This window comes from Aethalodelphis obliquidens, unplaced genomic scaffold (assembly GCF_003676395.1).
Source record: "Aethalodelphis obliquidens isolate GAN/ISIS:26980383/991018 unplaced genomic scaffold, ASM367639v1 scaffold24, whole genome shotgun sequence".
NCBI lineage: Eukaryota > Metazoa > Chordata > Mammalia > Artiodactyla > Delphinidae > Aethalodelphis > Aethalodelphis obliquidens.
The window spans coordinates 1791623-1817121 of record NW_020837968.1 but is presented as its reverse complement, the minus strand read 5'-3'; the positions used below and the strand labels follow the sequence as shown (position 1 = coordinate 1817121).

The 25499-nt window shown below is 33.5% G+C and overlaps 1 protein-coding gene across 1 annotated transcript in view; it reads right to left on the bottom strand.

Annotated features, from left to right (window-relative positions):
• Positions 1 to 25499, bottom strand: part of KCNT2 (potassium sodium-activated channel subfamily T member 2) — a 281133-nt gene that overhangs the window by 4608 nt on the left and 251026 nt on the right. Inside the window, exons 26-27 of the mRNA XM_027122465.1 lie at positions 19497 to 19797; positions 1051 to 1135 (exon numbers count right to left, since the gene is read on the bottom strand). Of these exons, the coding sequence (XP_026978266.1) occupies positions 1051 to 1135; positions 19497 to 19797 (386 nt within the window). The remainder of the gene's footprint in view (positions 1 to 1050; positions 1136 to 19496; positions 19798 to 25499) is intronic.

Here is a 25499-nt window from a genome sequence, read left to right as displayed (position 1 = left end):
TACAACTGTCAAAATGCCTTTGCTAAAATCCTTCTACTTTCTCGCTCATATATCCAAGTGCTGCCCATTGTCTATAAGATTGAATATCAATTCCTTATTTTGTCATCTAAGGTCCTTCCAAAGCCAGGTTTAATATGTTGCCAATATTATGTTTAACTAATTAACAACAGAGATGTTAATACAAAGCTTTTACTCTGGTCAAACTAGGCTCTGTAGTATTGCCAGCCGGCACACGTTATGCAATGCCGAGGCAGTGCATTTTCTCAAGCCATCTCCCTGTTCTGGAACAAATGTTCTGCATTTGTCCCCTCCTTTCTCTCCACCTGCACAAATTCCATCTACCCTGAGTGTCTAGTTCAAGTCCATCGTCCTTCGTAATCCCTGTAGCTCACAATAATGGCTTCTCTCCTGAATTTTGAAAACCACCATCTCACTTAATCAATGCTTAAGTCATGTGACAAACTCATATATATACTGCTATTAAAAGTTTATGCTTAAATTGTAGTTTTGTTAATTAGAATGTAAACACTTTGAAATCAGGGAAAATGCCTTATTTGTTTCTATAGAGCACATTTTTAAGGCAACACTAGTACAACTAAACATGCATAATACATAGTTTTTGATGAATCAAATTACTACCATAGATCCTTTCCTAATAAGGGTTTTGACCAATTTTACCTTGGCTTTGAGAAAGTCTCAGGTATTTCAAACTAGCTAGTGTGGGATATTTTAGGTTTTCCTTTGAGCTGATCTCTTCTTGTTCCACATATTTTCTATTATTTGTCCAAATGTATATTTGCTCACAAAATACAAAATTCATGCTGCTTTTTCCTTCTTTTTTAGCTCTACCATCCTACAATGCTTTTATATAGTATTACACACAGCAATATACAAAATGCATTTGTTTATTGAACACAAAAATTAGACTTTGATTTCCTAAGCATTTGTATCACAAGAAAGATAAGGGGCTATTATGGTGGAAATAAAAATATAAAAGTAAATAAATCAGTGGTTTTCTGAAAATACATGGCTTATGTGAGATCAACTTACACAACATCATTCAGCTCTAGTCTGGTATCTGGAGATGGGTTTATCAGGATGTAGGAGAGGGTACTTTGATGATCGTTCATTTCATCTAGAAGATAAATAAATGCCAAGTGTGTTATACCACTTACAGAAAATTACAGGAAGTACCTAAAAAGCACGAAGGCCCTAAATACTTTTGACTTCCTTACATGATATATCTGATATAAGACATGGTAATGTTCTTGCCAAATGCAAAGAATCCTGTGGAACAGAATTTAATTGTAAGTTTTAAGGGAAGTGTACCACGGGATCCTTTGTTTTTTCTCTACATATTTTAAATATAAAAAGCTGTGCCCTTTAAGTTTGTCAATTCACTCTGAAAACATCATCAGACTTCAAGTATGGAGAACTGAACTGGCACTGAAAATGAAAATAGCTTTAGGATTGAGATTTTTTAGCTGCTAAGGCTATGAGAAGGTGTAAATATAAAGCCACGTGGACACATACTCAATAAATATTAATCTTCCCAAGGGTAAAGTTTTTAGGCTGGGAGGGCACTGTTTCAAATCCTGCTCTAGAGCCATAGTACTCATCTAGCCACTTCAGTTGCAGACAAGCTTGGTTCCTAAAAGTAGTACTAAATTTTGCAGTTTGATCCAAAATCTAAGAATATATTTCATACTAATAGAGATATATCAATATATATCAAGTATATATCAAGATATATACTCAAGTAACTGCCTAAAATTAAAGATCGTTTTTAGGCCAACATAGCTGATCCTGATAATTTCCTACACTGGAAAATATATATTATTTTTATAAAATAACATCTACCACTAGGTTTGACTAGAAACCTGTCACTTGACTGTGAAAGACAGTAATTTCGGTTATGATCTTTCAAGTTGATATCCAGATGTGCCTTATTCTTAAGTCTATAAATGAACATCCTTATCTTACAAGGCAGATAAACTGCAGTATAATCGAACCCACCATAAGTTTGCCAGTAAAGCTATTATAATCATAAGATTGTCAAATTAATACTCAAATAAAGGAATATATTCAGTTGCATATCCCAGGGGCAGACACAAGGAATTGTATCCTGTCATGGGGATAAGATTGCCAGGCAAAATAGAGAATGCCCTGTGAAATCTGAATTTCAAATTAAAAATTAACAATTTTTTAGCATATATATATATATATATATATATATATATACACCAACTATTATAGGTAACACGCTTACATTAAAAATCATTTGTTGTTTATCTGAAATTTAAATTTAACTGGGAATCCTGTATTTTTACTTGCTAAATCTGCCAATCATACCTGGGGGAGGGGGTGGACGGCTAATTCAATCAGCTGGAGCTTGGAATTCCAATGAATATATAGCGATGAGCTTACTCCAAATAAGGTGCAATTTCAACTCAATGCATATTGTACTGGCAGAAGATTACCAGAATCATCTTTCTACATAAAAAGCAATTTTGACTTATGTATTCTTTCTGAGAAATTTCCCCCTTGTGTGAATTTCCACAATAGCTAAACAAAAGAACAGAGGTTAATGGTGCATTCTGGAGACTAAAGCAGGATGCCCTGAAATGTGATAGGTCATTAGAAAATCTCCACCTATTTGGCTACGTATAACTCAATTTCTCATGTAAACAATGGCACTGTTGAAGTCTCTTATGTAAAGCAGTGAACATTATTGAACAGTGGCACTAGAGGGAAAACAATTTTAACAGATACCTTCTCAGTTAATATTGATACTCAACCCTTCTCCTTGATTATTAACATGATGTTGTACTCATTTTTGGTTCTGGGATGAGGTCAAAATCTTATTGGTGACTTGGTATGCCTGTTACAAATGTAAAAACTGTCTAGATAACTGAGAACTTTACAGAACTAGGTATAACTATCGTGTCTGTTCAAGTAGATAGTTGGATTTTATCTTTCTGAAGATTTTTGTTTTTCCATGGACTCCAGGAATTGGAGCAAACATTTTGCTGATGTGCTCAATTCAATGATCCCATAAGGTTTATATGGAAACACGGGTAACATCGCAGTCAGAACTCATCACTCCTGGTCTTTCCTCACCCACCCCTCACTGACCTCCTCAGTGTTAAATTAACAGAATTAAAATAAATTGCTGAGCTCAAAGCTGTTCTCTCTTTCCTTCTGATGCCTGCCTTGCTGTAGGGTTCACCTTGTCTGCTTGTTCTCTGTCGTGCTGCTCTGTCTGGAAGTCCTACAGTTCACTCTCTTTCACTTTGTGACTTTAAGAATTAGACAGTGAGCTTTTAAAAGCCCATTGTAGTCATCTATCAAAATCACATTCAACAATCTAGTTGTATCAGCCCTAAGTCTGGTATTTTTGTCTCTACCAGTTATTCCCTACATATTTTTTAGTTATTTCTGAATTCTGGAGGGGGAAATACGGTAGGTTTCCTGTATTTTTAAGACCCTATCATAGTAATCACCATTGGTGGTGGCAAAGACATGAATGGATTAAATCTCTTGGGACTTCCCTGGCAGTCCAGTGGTTAAGACTCCACGCTTCCAAAGCAGGGGGCGCAGGTTCGATCCCTGGTCGGGGAACTAAGATCCCACATGCCGTTCAGGCAGCCAAAAAAAAAACAAAAATTGCAGATTGACCCTCCATATCTGTGGGCTCCATAGCTGCAGATTCAACCAACTGAAGATCAAAAGGCTCTTTACCACAAATATAATAACATATTTAGCGAAGAAAATAAATGCACTTAGGAAAATTTGGCTCATGAACCAGAATCGAGATTTTATCTCCTACCCAGCAAAAATATCTACTAAGGAAATCTATTGTGAGGACATTCAATGTGTTCTTAATAAGAATCTCTGACCTTGGTAAAATAAAAAGCACTAGATCATTTAAAGTGTCTTATAGAAATTATTGTTCATCATTGACATACTTATCTTAATAAAACTATTCTTCTTTGAAAAGTTGAAATAAATGAAGTAGAATACTGAAAACTTTAAAAGAAATTTGAGTCAAGTTAAACAACTACTAGTAGTGTTTACCAAGAAACTTCTTTTGTTGTATTAATTAGCATATGTAATTATTCAATCGAAATCTTCATATAGGAAATACTCTGCATAGAGTGTTTCAGGTAAATAGATCATAACAGAAAGGATATAGATGTATATTCCTATTGTTCTTACATAATAATTGATTGAGTCCCATTCCACACACATGAGTTTCATATTTTTGTTTTGTTTCAGTTTCTAAAACGTCCCTTTTGAAGTATTTTAAAAGCAGTTTTAAAAGAGGAGAATAAAATTTGATAAAATAAATTTAAATCTTACATGTATTTGTGTAGGTTTTGTTAAATAAGACTGCCAAAAACACACATCCATTGTGTATTGTTATCAGAGAAGCATTTCAAAGAATACAAAGGTATCAATGAAAAGCTCTGTTAAGAACAAAGACCCTGAAACCAGAGGGCTTGCATTGAAATCCTGGTTTCCCAATTATGCCGAGACCTTAGGCACATTACTTAATTTCTTAATCTTTCTCTGTTCAGTTTCCTCACCTGTAAAATGGGGTAGCAATAGTTTTTTGTCTTAAAGCTTATTATTAGAATTAAATGATAAATGAATAATAAGTATAATTTAACATTAATATATCAGAATAAATATACAGTTCTTAGAATCAATTCTGATCCAGAATATCAAGTGCTGTATAAAGGTTTCCTATTATCAGAGCAGGCAAATTCAATCCATAACTTGTAAATAATAATTGTACCTATATTGTGATATGAAGGTGTTGGCATGCAAAGATAGGGGAAGAAAAGTTTACAAAGAACCCCAAATGGGAAAGGCTGAAATGATTGAGTTTAAGTTGCAGAAAACAGGTCCTTGAGAATGGACTAAACAAGAAGGAGTTAGTTGGAGACAATGTCAAAAGGGCAAGCTGGGTCCAGACCCTGGAGAGCTTTAGAGACCTTGATCAGAAGTTTGAATTTTAGTCTAAAGGCACAGGGAAGCCATTGAAAAGTTGTAAGGATGAGAGGTTTGGAGGCATGATCTGATTTCGTGTTGAGTATATCACTTTGGCTGCTCTGTGGGAAATGGACTTTGTGGGGGCTCAAATTTGCCCTCAGGGATAGTAGGCGAATAGTACAGAAGCCCAGGGGAGAGACGATGGTGGCTTGGGAGCAATGGAAATGCAGGAAATTTGGGAGGAGGGAGGGAAAGATAGACGGAGAGCTTGAGAGAGCAAGAGAGCCATATAGAGAGAAAGGGGGGGAGGGGAGAGCAGAGTGAAGGAGGGAGGAAGGGAGGGAAGAAGAGATGGAGATGTTTTAGGATGGACACCACAGCACATCTGAATGCTGATGGAAAAGGCAAGTAATTAAAAAGGAAGAAATTGGTCTGTACCAGCGTGAGAGCATATTTTTTCTTCAGTGACACAAGAAATACCAGAGAAAATACTCTCCATTGCACAGTGCTTATCTCCCCAACAGGGTGCAGTCCAAATAACTGGTAATAGCACAACCTAGAGATGATTTCCCTTTCCCCTCACCTGAATTTCCATCTACATTATGTGTTATCCACCTATGAAACGGGTTAGTTTTTTAGTGCTGATTTAACTGGCTCATGTATTCCAGTTTAGTATCAAACTGTGTTTATGAGTACAACTATTTTGTTCATTTTACTGAACTTGCCAGTGTATTTTCAGGGAAGAAAAGGTGGCTAGAGGTATGGATAAAAGAATAAACATATTTAACCACCTCTACTTAAAATGATTTTCATTACCTTCCGATAATTTGGAACTACTTTATGATACACAAGATAAAAGCAAGAAATATACTCTCTTAACTTCCCTTCATATAAACATCCAGAAATCAAGATGAGATGAAACAATTAGCCAAACAAGAAGAATGATATAAAGCAAAGCTTCAGAAATCACTCATTTTCAACTGTCATGAGCCTCCCCATCACTTACTAGCTTCATACACAAAACTAGTTACTTTAGACTCAATTTTCCTTTAAAATGGAGTATTTGATATTTCTCAACATTTAAAAATCTGTATTACTACCTTGTATAAATGGTAAAAGACCAAAACCCCCTTGCCATTTTTTAATGTGATAGAGAATTCAAAAAAAGTGAATAATGTGTCTAAAAACGTACTATTTCTTCAATGGTTCAGGTTCAGTTTTGTTTTTTTAAAATGCTTTCTCCACTGCCCACCCTCCCCTAAACAAGTATTGACCTTTAGAGCTATTATGTGTCCCTAGTGAATGGAAACTGCTCAATAAATGCTAGTTTCTTTGAAAATACTATTACAATACTTTACATTAAGTGATGTGGGCTGAAACAGTACAGATTGTCTGCAAAGTAACAAACACAGGTACACTTTAAAAAGTAGAACATTAATTACATTCGCAAATAACGGGTTCAATATATTTTCAGGTGAATATTTCTAAATTTAAAACTATGATCTAGCTGATAATCTGAAAAAGTAAAATAAATACACTTCTACACAGAAAGTCCAAAAGGTTTTGGAAAGACCTTATTTATTTTCATTTTAGTAGTTGGATACACTACTTTAAACTTAAAGGTACTTCACCTGAAATAGTATCTGAGATTGAAGAAAAATGTATTGAACATATTATCCGAACAATTTAAAAATAAGTATATAGCATGTTTTTCAGTTTTGCAGCTAACCTGCAGTACCACCGTATGTCTTACCAGAGGCATTTTTATGATTAGTTGATAATCATAATTTATCATGATATTCATTATTTTATTCTCCAATTTAGTCATTTAATAATGTTAACTGGGCATGATTATAGTCACAAATAATTCTAAATCTGGAGACAGCAATGAACAAGATAGGCAAAGTCTATAGGTTTACCTTTAACAAGTTAACTGTAAACTTCCTATATGATTTTAAGCATATAATTTAAGTTATCTTTGGATAATCATCATTGTTCTGTTTATCTCATAGACTTATTGGTAAAACAAAATAAGAAATTTACTAATTCAAAATGCACATTCAATGAGTTTTGATATATGCATAGAATAGTGCAACCTCTACCATAATTACAACATAGAACATTTCTATAATGACAAAAATATCCCTCTTACCCTTTTGCAGTCAATTCCCACCTTTCACCTCCAACCCCTAGAATCACTGATTTCTAGGAACAATAACTCTGCTAAGATCTTATAGTGTGTTTCTGTGTGGCTTTTTTTTTTCCTTTGTGTAATGTTTTTTCAGGCATCCAAGTTATTGTATGGACCTACTTTAATATTAATATAGCCACTCCAGTTTTCTATGGATTTGTGATTATATGAAATATAATTGTATGCCTTTACTTTTGATCTATTTCTTTGTTCACATTTTAAGTGGGCTTCTTTTAGGCAACACAGAGCTGGATATTGCTTCTTTAATCCCATCTGATGCCTTCTGCCTTTTAATTGAAATATCTAGTCCATTTATATTTAATATAAATATAGTTGAGTTTAAATCTACCATCTTGCTAGCTGTGTTTCACTTGTCCCAGATGTTCTTTGCTCCTCTTTTCTTCTTTCCCTGCCTTCTTTGGATTTAATGAGTTTTTAAAAAGCTCTTCATATGATCATTCCATTTTATTTGCACTATTAGTTTTTAGTTATATCTCTTTGATTTAGTTGTGTTGTAGTTTCTCTAGATCATGGGTTGACAAATGTTTTTTTTTTTTTTTCTGTAAAGAATGAAATAATAAACATTTCAGACTTTTCAGACCATATGAGCTCTGTTTTACTTATTAAACTTTTTAAACTGTAAAGTGAAAGCAGCCATAAAAAATACAAAAACTAGCAAGAATGTTTGCTTTTCTCCAAAAACTGGTGTGCCGCAGTTTGCTGTCCCCTGCTCTAGGGTCTAAAGTATACAACTTTAACTTTTCGGTATCTACTCTTAAATAATACACCACTTCACATGTAATATAACAAGCTTACTACATTATACTTCTATTTCTTCCTTATTATCTGAGTTATTACTGCCATACTTTTTTGCTTCTATATATGCTATAAACCTTACAATGTTTGTTATAAACAGTAAATTATCTTTGAACAAAATTTTAAAAATAGAAATGTATATTTTCCATGTGCCCACATACTTACTTATTTTGTTTAGATCTAACTTTCCACCTGGCATCATTTTCCTTCTATCTTAAGAACTTCTTTGAACATGTTTTTTAGACTGCAGAGCTGCTGTTGACAAATTTTCTTAGCTTTTTTTCCTAAAACTGTCCTTACTTGCTTTTAGTTTAGAAAGATATTTTTATAGAGTATTAGGTAGACTATTTTTTCCAGTACTCTAAAGAAGTTTCCCAACTGTGATTTGGTTTGAGAAGTTTCTGACAAGAAGTTCGCTATTGTCCTTTTATTTGTCTCTCATTCAAGAAAAAAAAAAAAAAAAGACATCTTCCTCTGGCTTCTTTTTTGTTGTTGTTGTTGTTTTTGTTTCCAAAATGCTCTTCTGCCTACATGGAAACACAATAAGAGGTAAGTATACTGTGTTGTCCAGCTTCTTTTGAGGCGTTTTATCATTGGCTTTTGGCAACTTTTTATATTGTGTCTTGGCATTATTTTATTTGTTATATTTATATTCCTTGAGTTTCACTGAGCTTCTTAGATCTTGAATAGAGTCCCCATCAAATTTGGAAAAAAAACGTTAGTCATTATTTCTTCAAATATCCATTCTCTTCCTCCTTCTGGTACCAATTACATGATTATCTGATACTGTCCCACAAGTAACTAACACTATTTTTTCAAGGCTTTTTTCTTTTCTTCTCTATTTTGCATTTTGGATAGTCTATTGCTATGGATTTATGTTCATTGATATTTTCTTCTGTGGTAGCTATTCTTATGTACATCCCATCCAGTACACATTTTATTTTGAATACTGCATTACAAATTCTAAACTCTAATAAGAGTTTCATATCTTCAATTTCTCTCTTTATTCTCCTGTTTCCCTCTACCACCTTAAATATATAGATAGTATTGTAATAACTATGTAATATTTGTGTTTTTTGAGTCTGTTTCTGTTGATTGATCTTTTTCTACTGGTACAGGTCATATTTTCTAATTTGGGGTCCACTTACATGACTTCCAGCCTGTAAAAAGCTTAACTCATTTGTTAACCTTTTCTCGGGTAACAAAGTTATATGCTAATTTTTTCCAACATCTGCACACACTGATTTATATTTTTTCTAGTTATTTAAATTGAGAGCATAAACAGTCATCATAATTGGAAATTTCTTCTTACTGTTTTAATGTATTTAGAAAGCTCATTCTTTTCTCTCATTGACTATTTATACTCAACTCATAATAAAATGTTGGAAGTAAAAAGTTCACTCAACCAATTAAATTTTTTTCTCAATGACAAAAAAAAATTTTATTTTATTCAAATGGCCACATTTTTCTTACACTTATGCCAAAACACAATACTTGAATTTCCAGTTGTAAAAATAAAATATATGTATATTTAAGTGCAATTAAGTTAACCATGGTGTTAAATTATGTAAAAATGTTGATATCATTGAGAAATTAATGTTCTGGGAAGGATATGATACAACTCCATGAAACAAAACTTTATAGTTTTACTTTAGGGATATATGGAAAATTCATTGCAGAAATAATTTCATTTACCATAAATCATTATCAGCTCAGCAATTACCTCCTTTGAAAGCTTCATTACTTTATCTATTAAGAAAACCATTGAGTTTGTTTCTTTCTATTAACATTCTATATACAAAATGAGATTAACATAAAAACCACGGATTTATCCTTCTGTGTCTGCCTGCCACCTTGTGAGAATGGGTCAGTTCTGGAAACATTAAATCGTCCATTTTCTAGAAATCTATACTGGCAGTATATACTGATTGTACATGTCAACACTATTGTACTAATTTATATTGGGAGATGGAAAATGATATATTTCAAAAATCAATAAAAATCCAGTGTCAATTTCTTTTGAAATAATAAATTGTTATTGAAGTCATTACAGTGATCTCAGATACTTATATTATTCCTCCTAAATACTAAATGTTGTAAAACACGCTAGAAAAATACCTAGCTTTGATGCCTTTTCCCTCTTTGGTAATTTGTTTTAGGATAAATTTGTAAGTAATCTTTTACTAGAAAAAGGTACCTAACCTATTGTTTAGAATTTGGAGGAATTTTTTATTAAAAGCCTATATGAAAATGGTCAATGATTTATAAAAGAGTCTAAAAATAGAAGTTGATGGTTTTACTATTACTATTACTGCTACTATTACTACTACTGCCATCACCATATATATCATACATTTGGGTGGGAATAACAATCCTTTCTTGTTATTTTTGCTTGCTTCTATCCCATAAGAAAGAGGATGATTAAGAATTAAGTCACCATATTAACTATAAAAAAAGCTCTTGGTTAAGCCATCCGTTATTTCAGGCAAATTATGAATTTGACAAATTTTAACAAATTTGAATTTTAACAAAGAAACTAAGGCTTCCTGGTGGATGTAATGAAAGCCATGTCTAACTGGAAGTTACTCTTTGTCACTTAAAAGGATTTCATTTTTTTCCCCCTTGGCATTCCCTCATTTACTAACAGTATGAAACGTAAAATAAACCATGTCAAAATCAGCTAGAATCTGTAGCAGCGGTCACACCAGGAACACTTACTTGCCGATTTATAATATGAAAATATATTCTATTTTATATAATACAAAATCTTATAATATAAATATTGAATATTAAAAATATGCATCATTCTAAGTGCTAATCATTAAGAGTCTGTTAACAGTGTTTAAGAATAGTTCTTAGTGACTATGAAAGCCAAATAGATTGTTGAAGAATAATGCCAGTTATTAACAGAAAGAAAATAATAACTATATATTTGCAGCACAGTTTATAGACTGAAAAATCTTTTGTCACATGCATTCTATTATTTCATATCTCACCCCTTCGGAAGACCTGATTACCCTTATTTGATGGTTGAAGAACATGAAATTCAGGGGCACAGTGACTTACCAAAGGACACATGGCCAGTTAGTATATAATGCCATGATCTTTGAAGTCAGTAAGTTTTTAAAGTTATATCGAAGATGTTTTCAAACAAATTTCAATGAAAAGCAGGCAGAATTTGTAGATTCTCATGTTATTTAATTTCCCAAGACAGGCAGGTCCTCAAATTCTGTCTCCCAAACCCCTGGGGCCAGATGTGTACCAGAACTGAATATTTTAGATTTAGAAAGTAATATTGGGCACATAATGTAGTTCATGTAATACACTCAGTTGGGCCTGAAGCAACAGACAATTTCATATTTCTGTAGCAAACATATGAATATTCACAATAAATCTGATAAAGGATACAAAGAGTTTCAAGAAGTTTGGATAAGGTTCAGCATTTATACAAGTTTTAGTGTCAAACCTGCTTAAAAATTCAGTCTTCAGAAATTTTGGATTTTAAAATTGCAAGTGAGGGATTATATACCTGTTATCTCATTAATGTCTTTTGGGGGATAGGTATATGTTTATCTTAGTTAATACATGCACAAGCATTTATAGTATTTCAACCTAACCTGTAGAGATAGGCATGTCAGGAAATATTAAAAATGTTATCCCCTGGTTTTTAAGAATTACCTTTCTTTTGGAATTGAATACTATAAAAAACAAGTGAGAGGTAATCCATGCCCTCAGCAAGCATGGTTAATTATCAAATATTGTTAGTGACTTTTTAGATTTTAAGCATTTTTTTCAGTGTTTCTTTATGATTTCCTACTATTTGAGATATAATTAAGTTTTTCTTTAAATAGTATAAAAATAACTTTTCTAATCTATCACTTATAAAGCAGCATTGTTCTACAAGTTTGATCATTTGAAGTGATTTTCATGCATGCAAACACTTAGTTGAAAGCTAAATTCAGAAAGAGGACAGAGAAAGAGGATCCAGGAAAGGATATTGCCATAGATAGAGCAGGGAAAATAAGAATCCTTTGTATGTGACAGTGTTCTCAGAAAAGGGGTAGAGAAGGAGAAACGTGTGGAGAGTAAATGTGAGGTAATAATGCGCAGACATGGAATGTAATTAGTAGATAAAAGAAAGAACGCAAGAGAAAAGGTGAAGACTAAAGGGTGTGTGTGTGTGCACGTGTGTGTGCATGCACGTGTGTGTGCATGTGTGTTTCTGTTGGGATTACGGGTAGGAGACCTGATTTCCTTGGAAGGGGAACTAAGAGAAAGGAAAGGGAGAAACATGAAAGATTAGGAAAGAGTGGGTTAGATGACAGAATCTGGATTTGAAGGAGCCAGGAAGAAGTAGGATTAAAAGCATGGGAAAAGAATCCTTTCTTTTCATCTGAAGCAAACAAGTTAATTATAAAATTAATTCAGAAGAAGAAGCATCCAAATATAGCTAGGCAAATATTGAAAAAGAAGAGTGCAGTGCTCCTAGCCCTACCAGATATCAAAGACTCCAATTAAAACAGTAGGTGTTTTTGTCAGAAGAGGCAGACAGACCATTGTAACATGACAGAAAGTATAGAAATAGACCCAATAACAAGTACAAATTTAGGATCTGCTAAAACAGGATCTAAAAATCAATAGAATGGGGTGTGCATTTTAATAAGTGGTATTGTATAACTAAATATGAAAAAATATCTCAGATAATACAAAACTGTGTTCCCTTGCTCACCATATATACCAGGATAAATTCCAAACAGATGGGATATTTAGATGCAAAATGTGAAACCAAATAAGTAATGAAAAAAAAAAACATAGAAGAATTTCTCTCTAAACTGGAAGAGAGAAACATGTTCCTATTACTTAAATTTGATCAGTAATCATGCAAATGATTTAAAAATTGGATTAAAATATAAAATAATAAAAGTAAAGGAAAAAGACTAAGCTGGGAAAGGAATATTTGCCATTAATATCCATAGTTCTAATTTACCTAATACATAAGCACCTCTAAAAATATTAAGAACAAAAAATAAATCTATAAAAATTGGCTAGATATGAATAATTCACTAAAAATGACTCTTAACCACATGAAAGGATGCTTGACCTCATCAGAATAAGAAGGCATGCTGAGAAACCACTTAAAAAATGTATTAGATTGGCAAAACATGCAAAAGTCTAACAACACATTCTGTTGGCAAGGTTTTGAGAAAATGGTCTCTCATACTTTTCTGGCAGAAACGCAAAATCATACATATTTAAGGAGGAAAATTTTTCCAATAGCAAAATTTTATATATATATACATATTTAATCTTTAATCCAGTAATCTCACTTTTAGATATCCATCCCAAAGACACACTGAGAAAAAACACAGAAAGATGTAGGCATATGCCTATTAATTGCAAGACTTTGTAATTAGAAAAGATAGAAAGGACTAGCTTAATAGACTAAGATACATTTATACAATGGAGCATTAGGCAGCTGTAAAAAGAAATAAGAACTATTTCTATATTCTACTAAATCAGTTATCTCCAGGATGTACTGTTAAGTGAAAGAAGTAATGTGGGAAAAAAAAGAAAGGAACATATCATGCTACCATATATATTTTTAATTTTATAATTAAAAATGGAAGGATAAACGATAAAGTTAAAAAAGGTTACTCACGGAGGAGAAGGAGATTGTGTGGCAGTGACAGGGACAGATGATAAATTTCTTTGAATATAACTTGTATTAAATATTTCTCTTTGGACTGTGTACATAGTTTACATAACTAAAAAACAAAATTAAATTTTAGAAAAAGCAATTCTTAAACACTGAAAACAGAAATGAGTCTAACTTTATATCCAATTGATAGTATAACCACATCAAGAAGAACTTTTCCAAGACTTAGAATAGTTTTACTAAACATCCCTATTGGGCTAGTCTATAAAGTAAAGAATGCATAAAAATGCATTTTTAGCAATTATAGTGTTAATATTCACATTATATTATATTCTGAGACTGTTTTATATATACTGTGAAAAAATACAATATGATTTTTTATAATGCAATCATTTCTATTGTTATTGACAAGCATTAATCTAGGTGTAGGAAAAAGAAAGTGCAGATATAGGACAGGAAAAGTTAAATAAAATCCCTATAGCCTGCATTTTAATTGTAAGTATCCATATGAACTGGTGAAATAGTTTACCTATCTATCTATCATCTATCTATCAACTGTCTATCTATCTATCATCTATCTACCTAATCTTTTAGCTCTTGACTGAAAAACTCAGATAAAGTGACAAACACAGTAAAAATGAACATCTCTGAAACTTGGTTATAATCTTGAAATACCATTTCCCACTAAAAGAGACAAGATCCTTGGAGGGATGGCTTATTTTAGGTGGGGAGCATTTAGTCCTACAGAGAGCAAGGGAAGTCGATCGCAGACAGTTGATGTCATGACAAAAGGACCCAGGAGGCTATCTGAAGAAGCTCCCACTGGCCAAATTTAGAACAACATGATGAATAATCTAATAACATACGTATTAAAACATATAAAATACATTTAAATCTAGGAGTTCATAGTAATAACAAAAAACGGTTAAAAAAAGAAAAGGCAGGGAATAGAATAGGCCAACTTAGAGTGGAAATTCAGAGTCTAGGAAACCGCAGGACAGAGAGTGAGTTTCTTCAAGAAATAGATTGCAGTACGAAAAATACAAAATGAGGGAAATTAAAAATGATTTAACAAACTTGTCACCCATCTCCATGCACAGACCTTCATTAATCCTAATTTAAATAAAGTCTAAAAAATTTATGACATTTGTGAGGTCACTGGAAATTTGAACAAGTGAACACTAGATGATATTAAAATTATTTTTAAGTGTTAAAATGGTAGGTGGCTATATTTTTTAAACTAGTACTTAAATGATAGATCTACTATCTATATATTTCAGTATCTACTGAAATATTTGAGGTCTGAAATTTACCTGAAATTAACATGAGACATGAAGGAAATTGGTGGGCATATACATGGAAGAAAATAGGCCATGAGTTGATAATTGTTGAAGCAGTAAAATGAGTATACGTGGGTTCATTATACTTTTCTTTCTACATTTATTCATGCTTGAAATTTTCTATATTAAAAATTTTTTAAATCAAGAATAAGACAGAAAAGTTAGTCTCGGGCAGAAAGGACACCTTTTCCTCGGAAGCTGCAAACATTCTGGCTTATTTTTAAAACACTCACCCTTCCACTCTTGCCATCATTCTCAACAGACGATTATACCTCTTAACTATCACGTGAAATATTACTCAACTTCCTGTCAAAATACCTACCTGTTTATGCATTTTAAAACAGTCATCTTTTCCTCACTTCCAAATATCTAAGCAAGGGCTCCAACTGTGATATCTTTCCTATATTTTCTTTCAACTTCTCCACTGATGGCTTAATCTTATTTAAACATGCTCTTACCTCTCTGACCTTAAAAAAAAAAATAAAAGAAAAATAGTCCCTCTTCCCTCTCTACTTTCTCATCCAGATTCTTCCAGATTTCTCACCTCTCCTTCACAATGACATTTCTTAAAAAACATCCACTGAGTCAGAGAATAGTTGTCTTTCAAAAGACATTTGCCTCGTCTTCCTAAATGTTAGATTCAGGCCACTGAAAATGAAACATACTTGCTTGCCAATGGGACATAGTGGAAATGGTGTACACAACTACTTGGTAATATCTTTTAATTGAGGAGACAACCCTTTCTTCTCTGGTCTCTGCCTCCTTCCTCCTGGATGGAATTTCAACATACGTCTTGTACCGTGATATGACTTTGGCAATGGAAACAATAGATCATGGAGCAATAAGACAGAAGACTAAAATTTCAATATCTTGAGGTCCCTAATATATGAAATCCACTATATCTAGATCTTAATTCATCCTAACGCTACTCAAATCTGGCTTTCACACATGTTATCCAACTGATACTATCCTCACCAAGGTCAGCAATGACATATCACTATACTTTCTGCACTATTAATCATTCCCTCCCATTTCTCTACTGCAAAATTTCAACATTTTTTTCATATCATAAAACACATAGGACATACAACTTTATATTACATTGGGGTAGCAGACAAACCTGCTTATGACTAGAAGTGACCAGCTTCTGACCAACCCAGGCCCCACCTGGCCTTTGAAAGGTATAAAGAATCAATGTAACAATAAAACATGTAAGCGACTGATAGCATATTATTGTACTATGACACATCTTTTGGGTAATTCAGTTCTAGACACTTCAGCCTCTTGTTTTATAAAGAAAATAATTCTTCCCTTAACATTCCAGGGATGTATTTTCTAGAGTTCTCTTGTAGTCCTTCACCTGGGGTTATTCCATCTACTTCTATGACCTTACTCAAAATCTATAGGCTGATGACTCCCAAGTCTATATACACATCTCATTTGTTCTTCTTGAGCACCGGACAGCAGAAATTTAGCCTCTTATGGATCATTATCCATTTGAAGTCTTCCAGGCACTCAAATTAAATGTATTATCTTCACCCCAAAGTATTCCTCTTCTTCTAAGCTCAGTGAATGTCACCCACCATGCACTTACTTGCTCCAGCTAGAACCCTCAAAAGTCATCTTTTGACTCCCTTTTCTCTCCTTTCTGTCTCATATCCAATAGGTCAAAAGAAATCTATTCATTCTCTTGAATCAGGCGACACCTACTCAAGAAAAATCAGATTATGACTCGTGGTTAAATCAATCATCATGCATTGTATATAAAGCACTTAAAAATATTTCAAATCTGTAAAGCACTACAAAATATTGACACTAATGTAGGAAAAATAAGTGGTCCAGTGGATACACAAAAATACATGGAGTCAAAAGTCACAAGTTAAAGGACTGACTTGAGTGTATACTAGGTTGGGAGATCCAAGTAAATCGTTTATATTTGAGACCCAGTTTTCTCATCTGTAAGCACTCCATTTGTTCATGCAATCAACATGCAGCTACTGGGTTCCTATGTGTCAGGAAATGTGTAATTGGTTTAGGGATACAAAGATTAAAGAATGAGTAAGACATTTCCTTTTTCCCCAAAAAAGAAAAAAGAAAGGCAAACATGTAAAACAATAATTGTCTCATGGCATGTATTCTGCTTGAAGACAACATTGCCCCCAAGGGTGCAAAATGTGTTTGTTTGTTTTTTGAGGTGGGCAAAAAGAAATTACTTTTTTTATGTATAAAGCACAGACAGACACACAGTACTTAGACAGATACATGGTAGATATGTGGGATTAGCTGAATGCCAGTTCTGGGCTAAGCACATTATTATTCATTATCCCATTTGTCCTTCACAACAAAACCTACAACATAGGTATTATTATTTCTATTTCAGAAATCAGAAAATGGCCTTGAGAAGTTAAATAATACAACAAATCTACCAGCTGACACTAGAATATAAATTCCATAAATGCAGAGGTCTTGTCTGAATAGGTCATTGGTCTATTCCGAGTACCTGGAACAGTGCCTGACACTAAGAAGGCAACCTAATAATATCTGTTGAATGGATGAATTATTGTGAGTTAGGAATAAATGGAGAAGTTCAGAGGCCCATGATGCATTAGATTCCAAATCCTGTTTTCATAATCGCTATGTTGTTGGAGGGTCCCAATACAGGACTTAGAACGGATTGATGGATCTATGGGTAGATAGATGGATAGAATGGATGGAGAGAGAAAGAAGGAAAGAAAAGAGAAAAAACGGTGGACAGTGTCTGTTCTTCCTTCCTGTAAGAATTAGCATGAGAATTAAATTAATAAATTTACATTAAAAAAAGAGAATGGCTAAATGTAAGGTAACTGATAGAAATTTTATTAGCAATAACATAATATGCTTTCCTGATGATTCTCCCATGCAGTCAGTTCATGCATCTTGTGTCTCTCAGAGTCAAACTATTATTTGCCACACTGCCTTCAGGACCAGCCTGGGGTTATAATGGTCATGAAACACAGCTGGAACTTGGATGGATAATCACGTACTAGAACTTTAAAAAAAAAAGAAAAAAAATACCTGAATAACTAGAAAAAGTACATGTAATTATAGGACTAAGAAGTACAATCATACTTCATGTCATTAAATTGGCAAAGAGCTCCTAACATAATTTTTAAATTAAGACTTTTTTCTCTTAATTTGCCTCAATATAAGACCTTTTGTGCTTATATTAAAATTATTCGTCATGAATGAGTCTGTACTACATTTTAAGTAAGTGAAATATAATTATGAATTTCAAGTACCTATGGAATCCTGACTTCAACATATTTCAAGTTTATGTCCTCGAGCAAGATCTTTACCTCTCGAACTTCAGCTTCTTGAAGGGCAAAATGGGACACACATCTAATCAGTGTTTATAAGGAGTAATAAGAAAATATACATAAAGCACCTAACACAATTCCTGGCATAGATTAGGTACTCAGTAAATATGCTTCGTCTTCTTGTTCAAAGAAACACAGATAACTTCTTTTAAACTCCATCCAGTTCAATGATTAAAATTTCTCCCTATGTACACTGTTTCAAGTTGAGACTTTAATAATAAAGATGAGATGGGGGCAAATACGGCATTTATTCTATGTTACCCTTAAAACCTACATGATACTGACATCTTAGCTCCTGATTTACCCAAGTTATGTATATATATATACATATATATGTATATATATATATAACAAACTAAAACGCCTTATTTATTATTTGATTTTCTCATATGTTGACTAAATTTCCTTTAAATAAAATTCTTATAGTGATAAATGACATATTTTAAAATTGTCTTTGCATTATTTATTTAAGCTGTGCTATATGCAATATATATATATTACGATCATATATCAACATAAGAGCATAACAATCATTGGGACATATCTGCACTGTATGAGGTTAAGCACTATTTGAGCTTCAGATGAAAGCTTTTGAAGATTCTTTGTTTCTGGATCACAACAAACTGAACAAATTTTATAGAAACATTTTGGTTCATCTGTGGCTCATCCATTTAGTTACTTGCCAATGCCACAAATTTATTTTATCCCAGGCCCTAAAATAAAATGTGGTGTGTGTGTGTGTGTGTGTGTGTGTGTGTGTGTGTGTAAAACAGACTTTGGAGCCAGACAGAACTGGATACAAATCTCAGTCAGGCTATTAACAAGCTAATTAGCAAGTTACTTGACTTAGTTTCCTTATATCTAAAATGGAAGATTTTTTGTGAAAATTAAAATTAAGATAATTCTTGTAATGGGTTCAACACAGTGTCTAGAGACCTGAGCAAATACTTAAAAATTTCAGCGCTCTCTTTTTAACATTATAATTGTCTCTAGGAGATTAGACATGTGTTACTAGTCCCTTCAAACTGACCTGTGAAACAAAAATGTGATTCTTAAGTTACTAAATTAGAGCCAACTCTGTTACAACTAACTGCAAGAAATCACAAGTCCACATCATACAATACTTGTAAAGAGCATACCATATCCCACTGTAGAAAGACCCAAGTGTTTCATTCTATTTTTCACAAGTTCAGCAAGCTCTTGTCTTTCTGACCTCCTGTAGAGGTTCAGGCGCTGCTGGGTTATTTTCTCAGCTGTTTTACCGGAGTGTTTGGGACCTTTTCTGCTCAGTCTTCGGGCCCACTGCATGCTCTTCCTCCTTAGCAGGGGATGGTCGGACTGGTCACTGGATGTTGAGTTGCGGTGGTTACTTCGGTGGTGACCTTGCTCTTTGGCATCTTTGGTGTCTTCCCACTCTTCCACACTGATGGATATTTGAGACTTTAAAAGAAATGCATATTGGTAATTAGATATTTTAGGAATCATGTAGCCTGGAGTTATATTCTTATTTTTTGCTAATATCTTAATATAATTATATATCTCATGAGAGTTTTTACAGAAATAGCAAAATCATAATCATTGATACTAATTTTCTGCTACTAAAAAATTAGAAAATATGTTTTTTGAACTTATATTTGAACCAGATAAAATATCCTTGCATCCTCCAATATAAGTTTCTTTATAAAAATAATTTAATTTTTTATGTATCAGAGTTATCTTATCAAATGACTACTAGCATAGAGTTGTTTGAAACCACAAGCAAAAGAACTAGATATTTTATAACTTTATTCAAATAAAGTCAATGTAATGGACTTTTCTCAATTTGCTCCTAGTATTTCACATGAAATTTAAATAAGGATTATAAAAGTTGTTTTATTTTTGGAATTAATAATCTTTTTTAAGGTTTTAAATTTACTGCTCTTTCTAAAGAAGGCATTGGCCTGAACTTTATAAAATGTGAAATTTTTTATTTGCTCATATGACCCAGAGGAAAACAAAAAGTACATTTTAAGTGTTCAGTGAAATTGCCTTAATTATGTCATGTTTCTATATCATATAGCTCTATCAATGCGGCAGCACTACTTTCTTTCATTGTTTTTCTTATGAACTCAGGTGACCTTTCACTGTGCAACAGTGGAATGTTTTTATCTTTTCTGAAGCTATAACATTTATTTTCTCCTCAAAATAATGTATTTTTAAGGTGAAGTAATAATATTATCAGCATCAAAATTATCATTACTGTACATTTTGTAAGTACGTTTTTTGTAGGTCTCAAGGCATCTCTTCACTCTTCTAATGGTTATTTAATATTGACTGTTGTATTTCATGTTGATATGTGTCTGGTAGGTTAGAATCAAAGTCTGGCTCAAATCTAGACTAATTTCATCCTCATTAACTTTTAGTTCATTAAGGAAACTAAAAAGCAGTTTTCTTTAACCAAATGATTCATTTTATATCTAGAGATAACCAAATGCGTCAACATATTTTCTTTCTACATAAAATGTCCTTTTGGGGTACATATGATTTGGTTTTTATGTATTGTACATACTTATATATGTGTGTGTAGAGAATTTTCTTATACACCCGAATAGTTTTAAACTCCAAATTTGACTTATAAACAAAAAATCAATAAATGGAAGAGTACTTATCAAGCACACAGGTTCAACACAGCAAGAAAGGAAGGCACTCAGATAGTTTACATGATCAGAATCATAGTTTCATTGCCAGTTCTGTCATCTTCACAGTACAATTCTCACTCATCATTTTCTAGAATTACAGGAATACATAGCCTAAAGCAATGGTTTCAACCACATGTATATGTGTGTGTGTAGACCCTACTTACTGTAGGGTAGGTGAAGGGGGCTATCATTCTATCACCTCCAGAATCTTACAGTACAGAAGAAAACACCTAAGCATATAAAGTTATGAAAAACTATTATAGTCAGTTCAATATGAGTATAGCATCAATTCCACCATACCCAAACATTTTACACACACACACACACACACAGACGCACACACACACACAGAATCCTCTTCTCTTTTTCAGCATTTGAGAACCACCACCCTAAAGCATATAACAGTTATGAATAAATGAGACTGTGGAAAGAAAATTTCTATGATATATGTAATGTCTTAACTAAGGAAGAGATTCAATGGTATAAGACTTGGTAGATATGAATATTTATATTCTTATGTAAAGAATCTATATAAAACAGTATTATTGATCCAAGTATACTGTTGCTGAGCGATCATCACTCCCTTATTAAGACCTAGATGGCTTAGATCAACCTTATAACTTTCTATTCAGTTCTGATTTTGTAGACTCCAGCACCCATGCAACAAGAAGTTGTGACTAAAGGCTTACTTTACTTCCTGTGGCAGGGTAAAGTGAAAGAATGATGTCGTGCAGTTTAAGATATTAAGTGAACAGAAAGCCATGACTATGTAGTTAAAATAAAACAAATAGATTGGATGCATTTAAATAGCTTCTTGCTAATAAGTGTGCCAGTGAGACTGTTTTTTCTCTTTCTCCCTCCCCCAAGCCACACAGCATGCAGGATCTTAGTTCCCCAACCAGGGATGGAACCCACACCACCCCCTGCAGTGCAAGCTCGGAGTCTTAACCTCTGGACCGCCAGAGAAGTCCCGTGCCAGTAAGAGTCTTAAGTTAAGGTACGTAAATAATGCAAGTAAGAAATGCTTTCCTGACATTGAAAATAAGATAAGAATTAGTAGAGCTAGGAAATATTATAAAAAAGAATAATAAAATGGACTAAAAATATTCGAGTCAAATTTTTATAAGAGAAAAGTGAAAGAAAATTACAGGTGAGCTGAGACCCATGGTGTGTGTGTATGTGTGTGTGCCTGTGTGTGTATGAATTAGAATGCACTTGAGGTTAGTGAATATATTTACTTTTGATAATATTACAAGGTATTTATCCAAATCACAGGAATACTTCCTACTATTTCATTTATAAATTTAAGTGTATTGACACAGACATTTTCTGAAGCAGTGTTATCCACTCAAAAACGAAGAAGCAGTGAAAAATGATGAGATGAGATCTATGTTACTCTATGTACGTTGGCACAGAATTGTTTGCCATTAACTATGAACGATTCGCTTAACACATTTCTGCCTTTTTTCTAACTGATGAAGTGATAATAAACCTCCCTACTTAACCTCCACTCTACTATGTGTTGAGAATTGCCCAAGTTCACACACAGCTAGTAAAAGTAGGAGCCAACTTTTAAACATAGATTATCTGGCTCCATGTCTGGTGCTTTTACCGTCAGACAAAATAATTGAATAAATGAATCTTCCCAGGAACAGGGACAGAGAAGAATAAAGAATGGCTAGAATATAGGAACTTAAAATTCGGTCACAAGCAATTGACTTGGTATGACAGGCATCAAACATCCACGATTAGGCGTTGTTAATTTGTGTGTATTACACAAGACACTGAAGGGAAGAGAATTTGGATATCGTAAATCCACCCAGAAGTAATTAAATCCAAGAATAGGCATGAAATGTTCATGTCCACTTTCTGGTATGTTTACTGACTCATTCCAAGCACCTAGATGAGAACATCTGGACCTTGGTGGTGCTCAGTAAATATCTGTAATTCTGGAAGATTATAAGACAGAAAGTATCTGGCAGATAATGAGTTTGTTATTCACGTTTAGGAATTAGAACAGGGAGGGCAGAGAACAAAAATTTGCCATCCCTCAACCCCGAAGTAATCATTGAAACCACAAGATACATTGAGTGTTACAAAGCCATGTGTTGAAAAGAGGAGAAGTCTTTTCCAAATCCCCAGTTTTGGTTCAAGTGGCAATTCCCACATTGATTCCCAAACAAAGCACCTTGGGATCTCAAAGCAGACGGTGGAAAAGAGAGAGGTGGCCAGAAATTGGTAGAAGCTCCTACAGCGAAACCTAGTGATTAAAATAAACAGGCTCTGATGTCAGAAAGTGATAAAGTTCAAATCCAGGTCTGCTACTTCCTAAGTTTTTATTTTATCAAGTTAATGTGTCTAAGTCTCTGCTCATTTACAAGTGGGAATAATATCATGCATCGTATTAGCCTGCTGGGCAGATTAAATTAAACAAGAAAGCACTTAGCGTTGTTCAGGGATCGAGATTAATGCTCTGGGAGAGATGACCTGCAGTGAACTTTAGCCCACCCTTAGGTAGATAATGAAGTACTTTCTGGAACCTAAAGATGAAGCCCCATCCTAGGGGAGGAGGTGAAGGTGATCGCTGCCTCTCCTTGGGGTCCTGCGTTCTAGAGCCAATTCCGAGACAGGAGATTAGACGAACCTTCAGATGGAAGATCACAGTAGCAGCATCTAAAATGAGCTGTTATAGGCAGAAATTGAACAGCAAAAAAGGGGAAAAAGAAATAAACCAGTGCAAACAGGGAAAATAGGAGTAATTCATGATATGAAAACTAAGGATAAGAGAATTTAAAGATGTAAGAGATAATGAACCCTGTTAAAGGTTCTACAGTGCTTAAACAAATTACAACTAATTTAAAAGGCCAATGATTTTGGCTAAAAGAGATTTTTAATAATTGAAGAACAGTACTGATAAAGTAGTGGGGGAAAAGCTGGGAGATAAGGAATAGAATGGACAGCATGTATGAAGTCTTCTGAGAGTTTAACAGCAAGAGTAAAATAAGAAAAAACAGAAAAAAAAAGAAAAATTTCTTGAGATTTGGGGAAACCTCAACATATTTGAAGGGAGAGAGAAAACACCAAAACAAAACAAAACTAGAGGTGGAAAGGACGGAAATTGTATAAGAAAAAACTGGAATTACAAGGATAAGCATATTTTAATATCTAAAGTACAATTAGAGCTTTTTCTTCATAAAAAGGATTGTGAGAAGGATACTTATATTGGAAGACTCAAACTTCCCAGCAAATTAAAGGGAAGACACTTTATTTATATAGGGAATTGACTGGAGGATTTTGAGACCTCGAATAGTAACTATGAGAAAGAAAGCAATCAGAGGAAAAAAGTTATGAGTCAACTTGTAATTGGCTACGAAAAGTCAGAAATGAGCCAAACCTTTGATTTTCTGCATCTGAAATGGTAAGTTAGAGAAAAGAGGAGATAGTGAAGCTTGACATCTGAGTAAAAAGTGAAGAACAACACTTTGAATCAACATGGAAAACTATAATAGAGCCAAAACCTACATTTAAAAAATTAATTTTACTTTCAAACATGAAGCTATAAAGTTTTTTCACAGATGAAAACTTTGTTCTTACTGGGACGTGGTGTGACCACTAACTAGTGTTTCTACCAGCGTGGAGCAGATCTGGACTCACACCCTAGAAAGCCTTCAGTAGAGGCAAAGTGAAGCAACTTGGCTTGTGACATGTTCCTAAAATACTTCCTAAAATAATGTCTGCCAGTTCATTATAAATAAAATTAAATTTTATTTGTGAATCAGGTCAGGTCAAATGCTGGTATAAATTTAAAATTTTAGAAATATATGTTTGATCTCATTTGAGCTCAAAGAACTACAAAACATATTCTAATAAAGCAACTGTAAGAACCCTAAGACGAGCTCCCCAAACTTGCATGTGCCAGAGCTGTGTTCTGCATTGAACTAGAACTTTAATTTGCACCACCTGTGGTGGTAGCTGGAAGCCCTGAGCAGCTTCATGCTAAACAAACGTTCCTATTTTCTATGTACCATCATGTGAAAAAGGTCGGAAAGCATCTAAAACATTTTTCTTACATCCCAAAGTGAAGCCTCCTTAGTAAATATTTAGTAAATTCCAAAGGAATACATATATGGGAAAACAAAATTAGAATATTTAAAAATATAATAAAGCTAGAGATTATTAAACCTTAAATAATTTAGGATGCTCAAAATAATTTAATAAACAGAATTTGCATTTATTACATGGATTCAAATCTATGATGTAGAGAAAACAACAGTCACTCTGTCAAAATGTTGGGTATTATGATAATATAGAACTTCTCTCCAAAATTCAACAAAAGCTCAAAAATAGACTCGTACCTTTGGTTGGTAATTTTGGCACACAACTTTTACACTTGTGACTGTGTTCTCCCAGTGGGCTGAATGGTACCACTGCTTTGACATTCAAAATGCAATTTTTAAAGTTGAA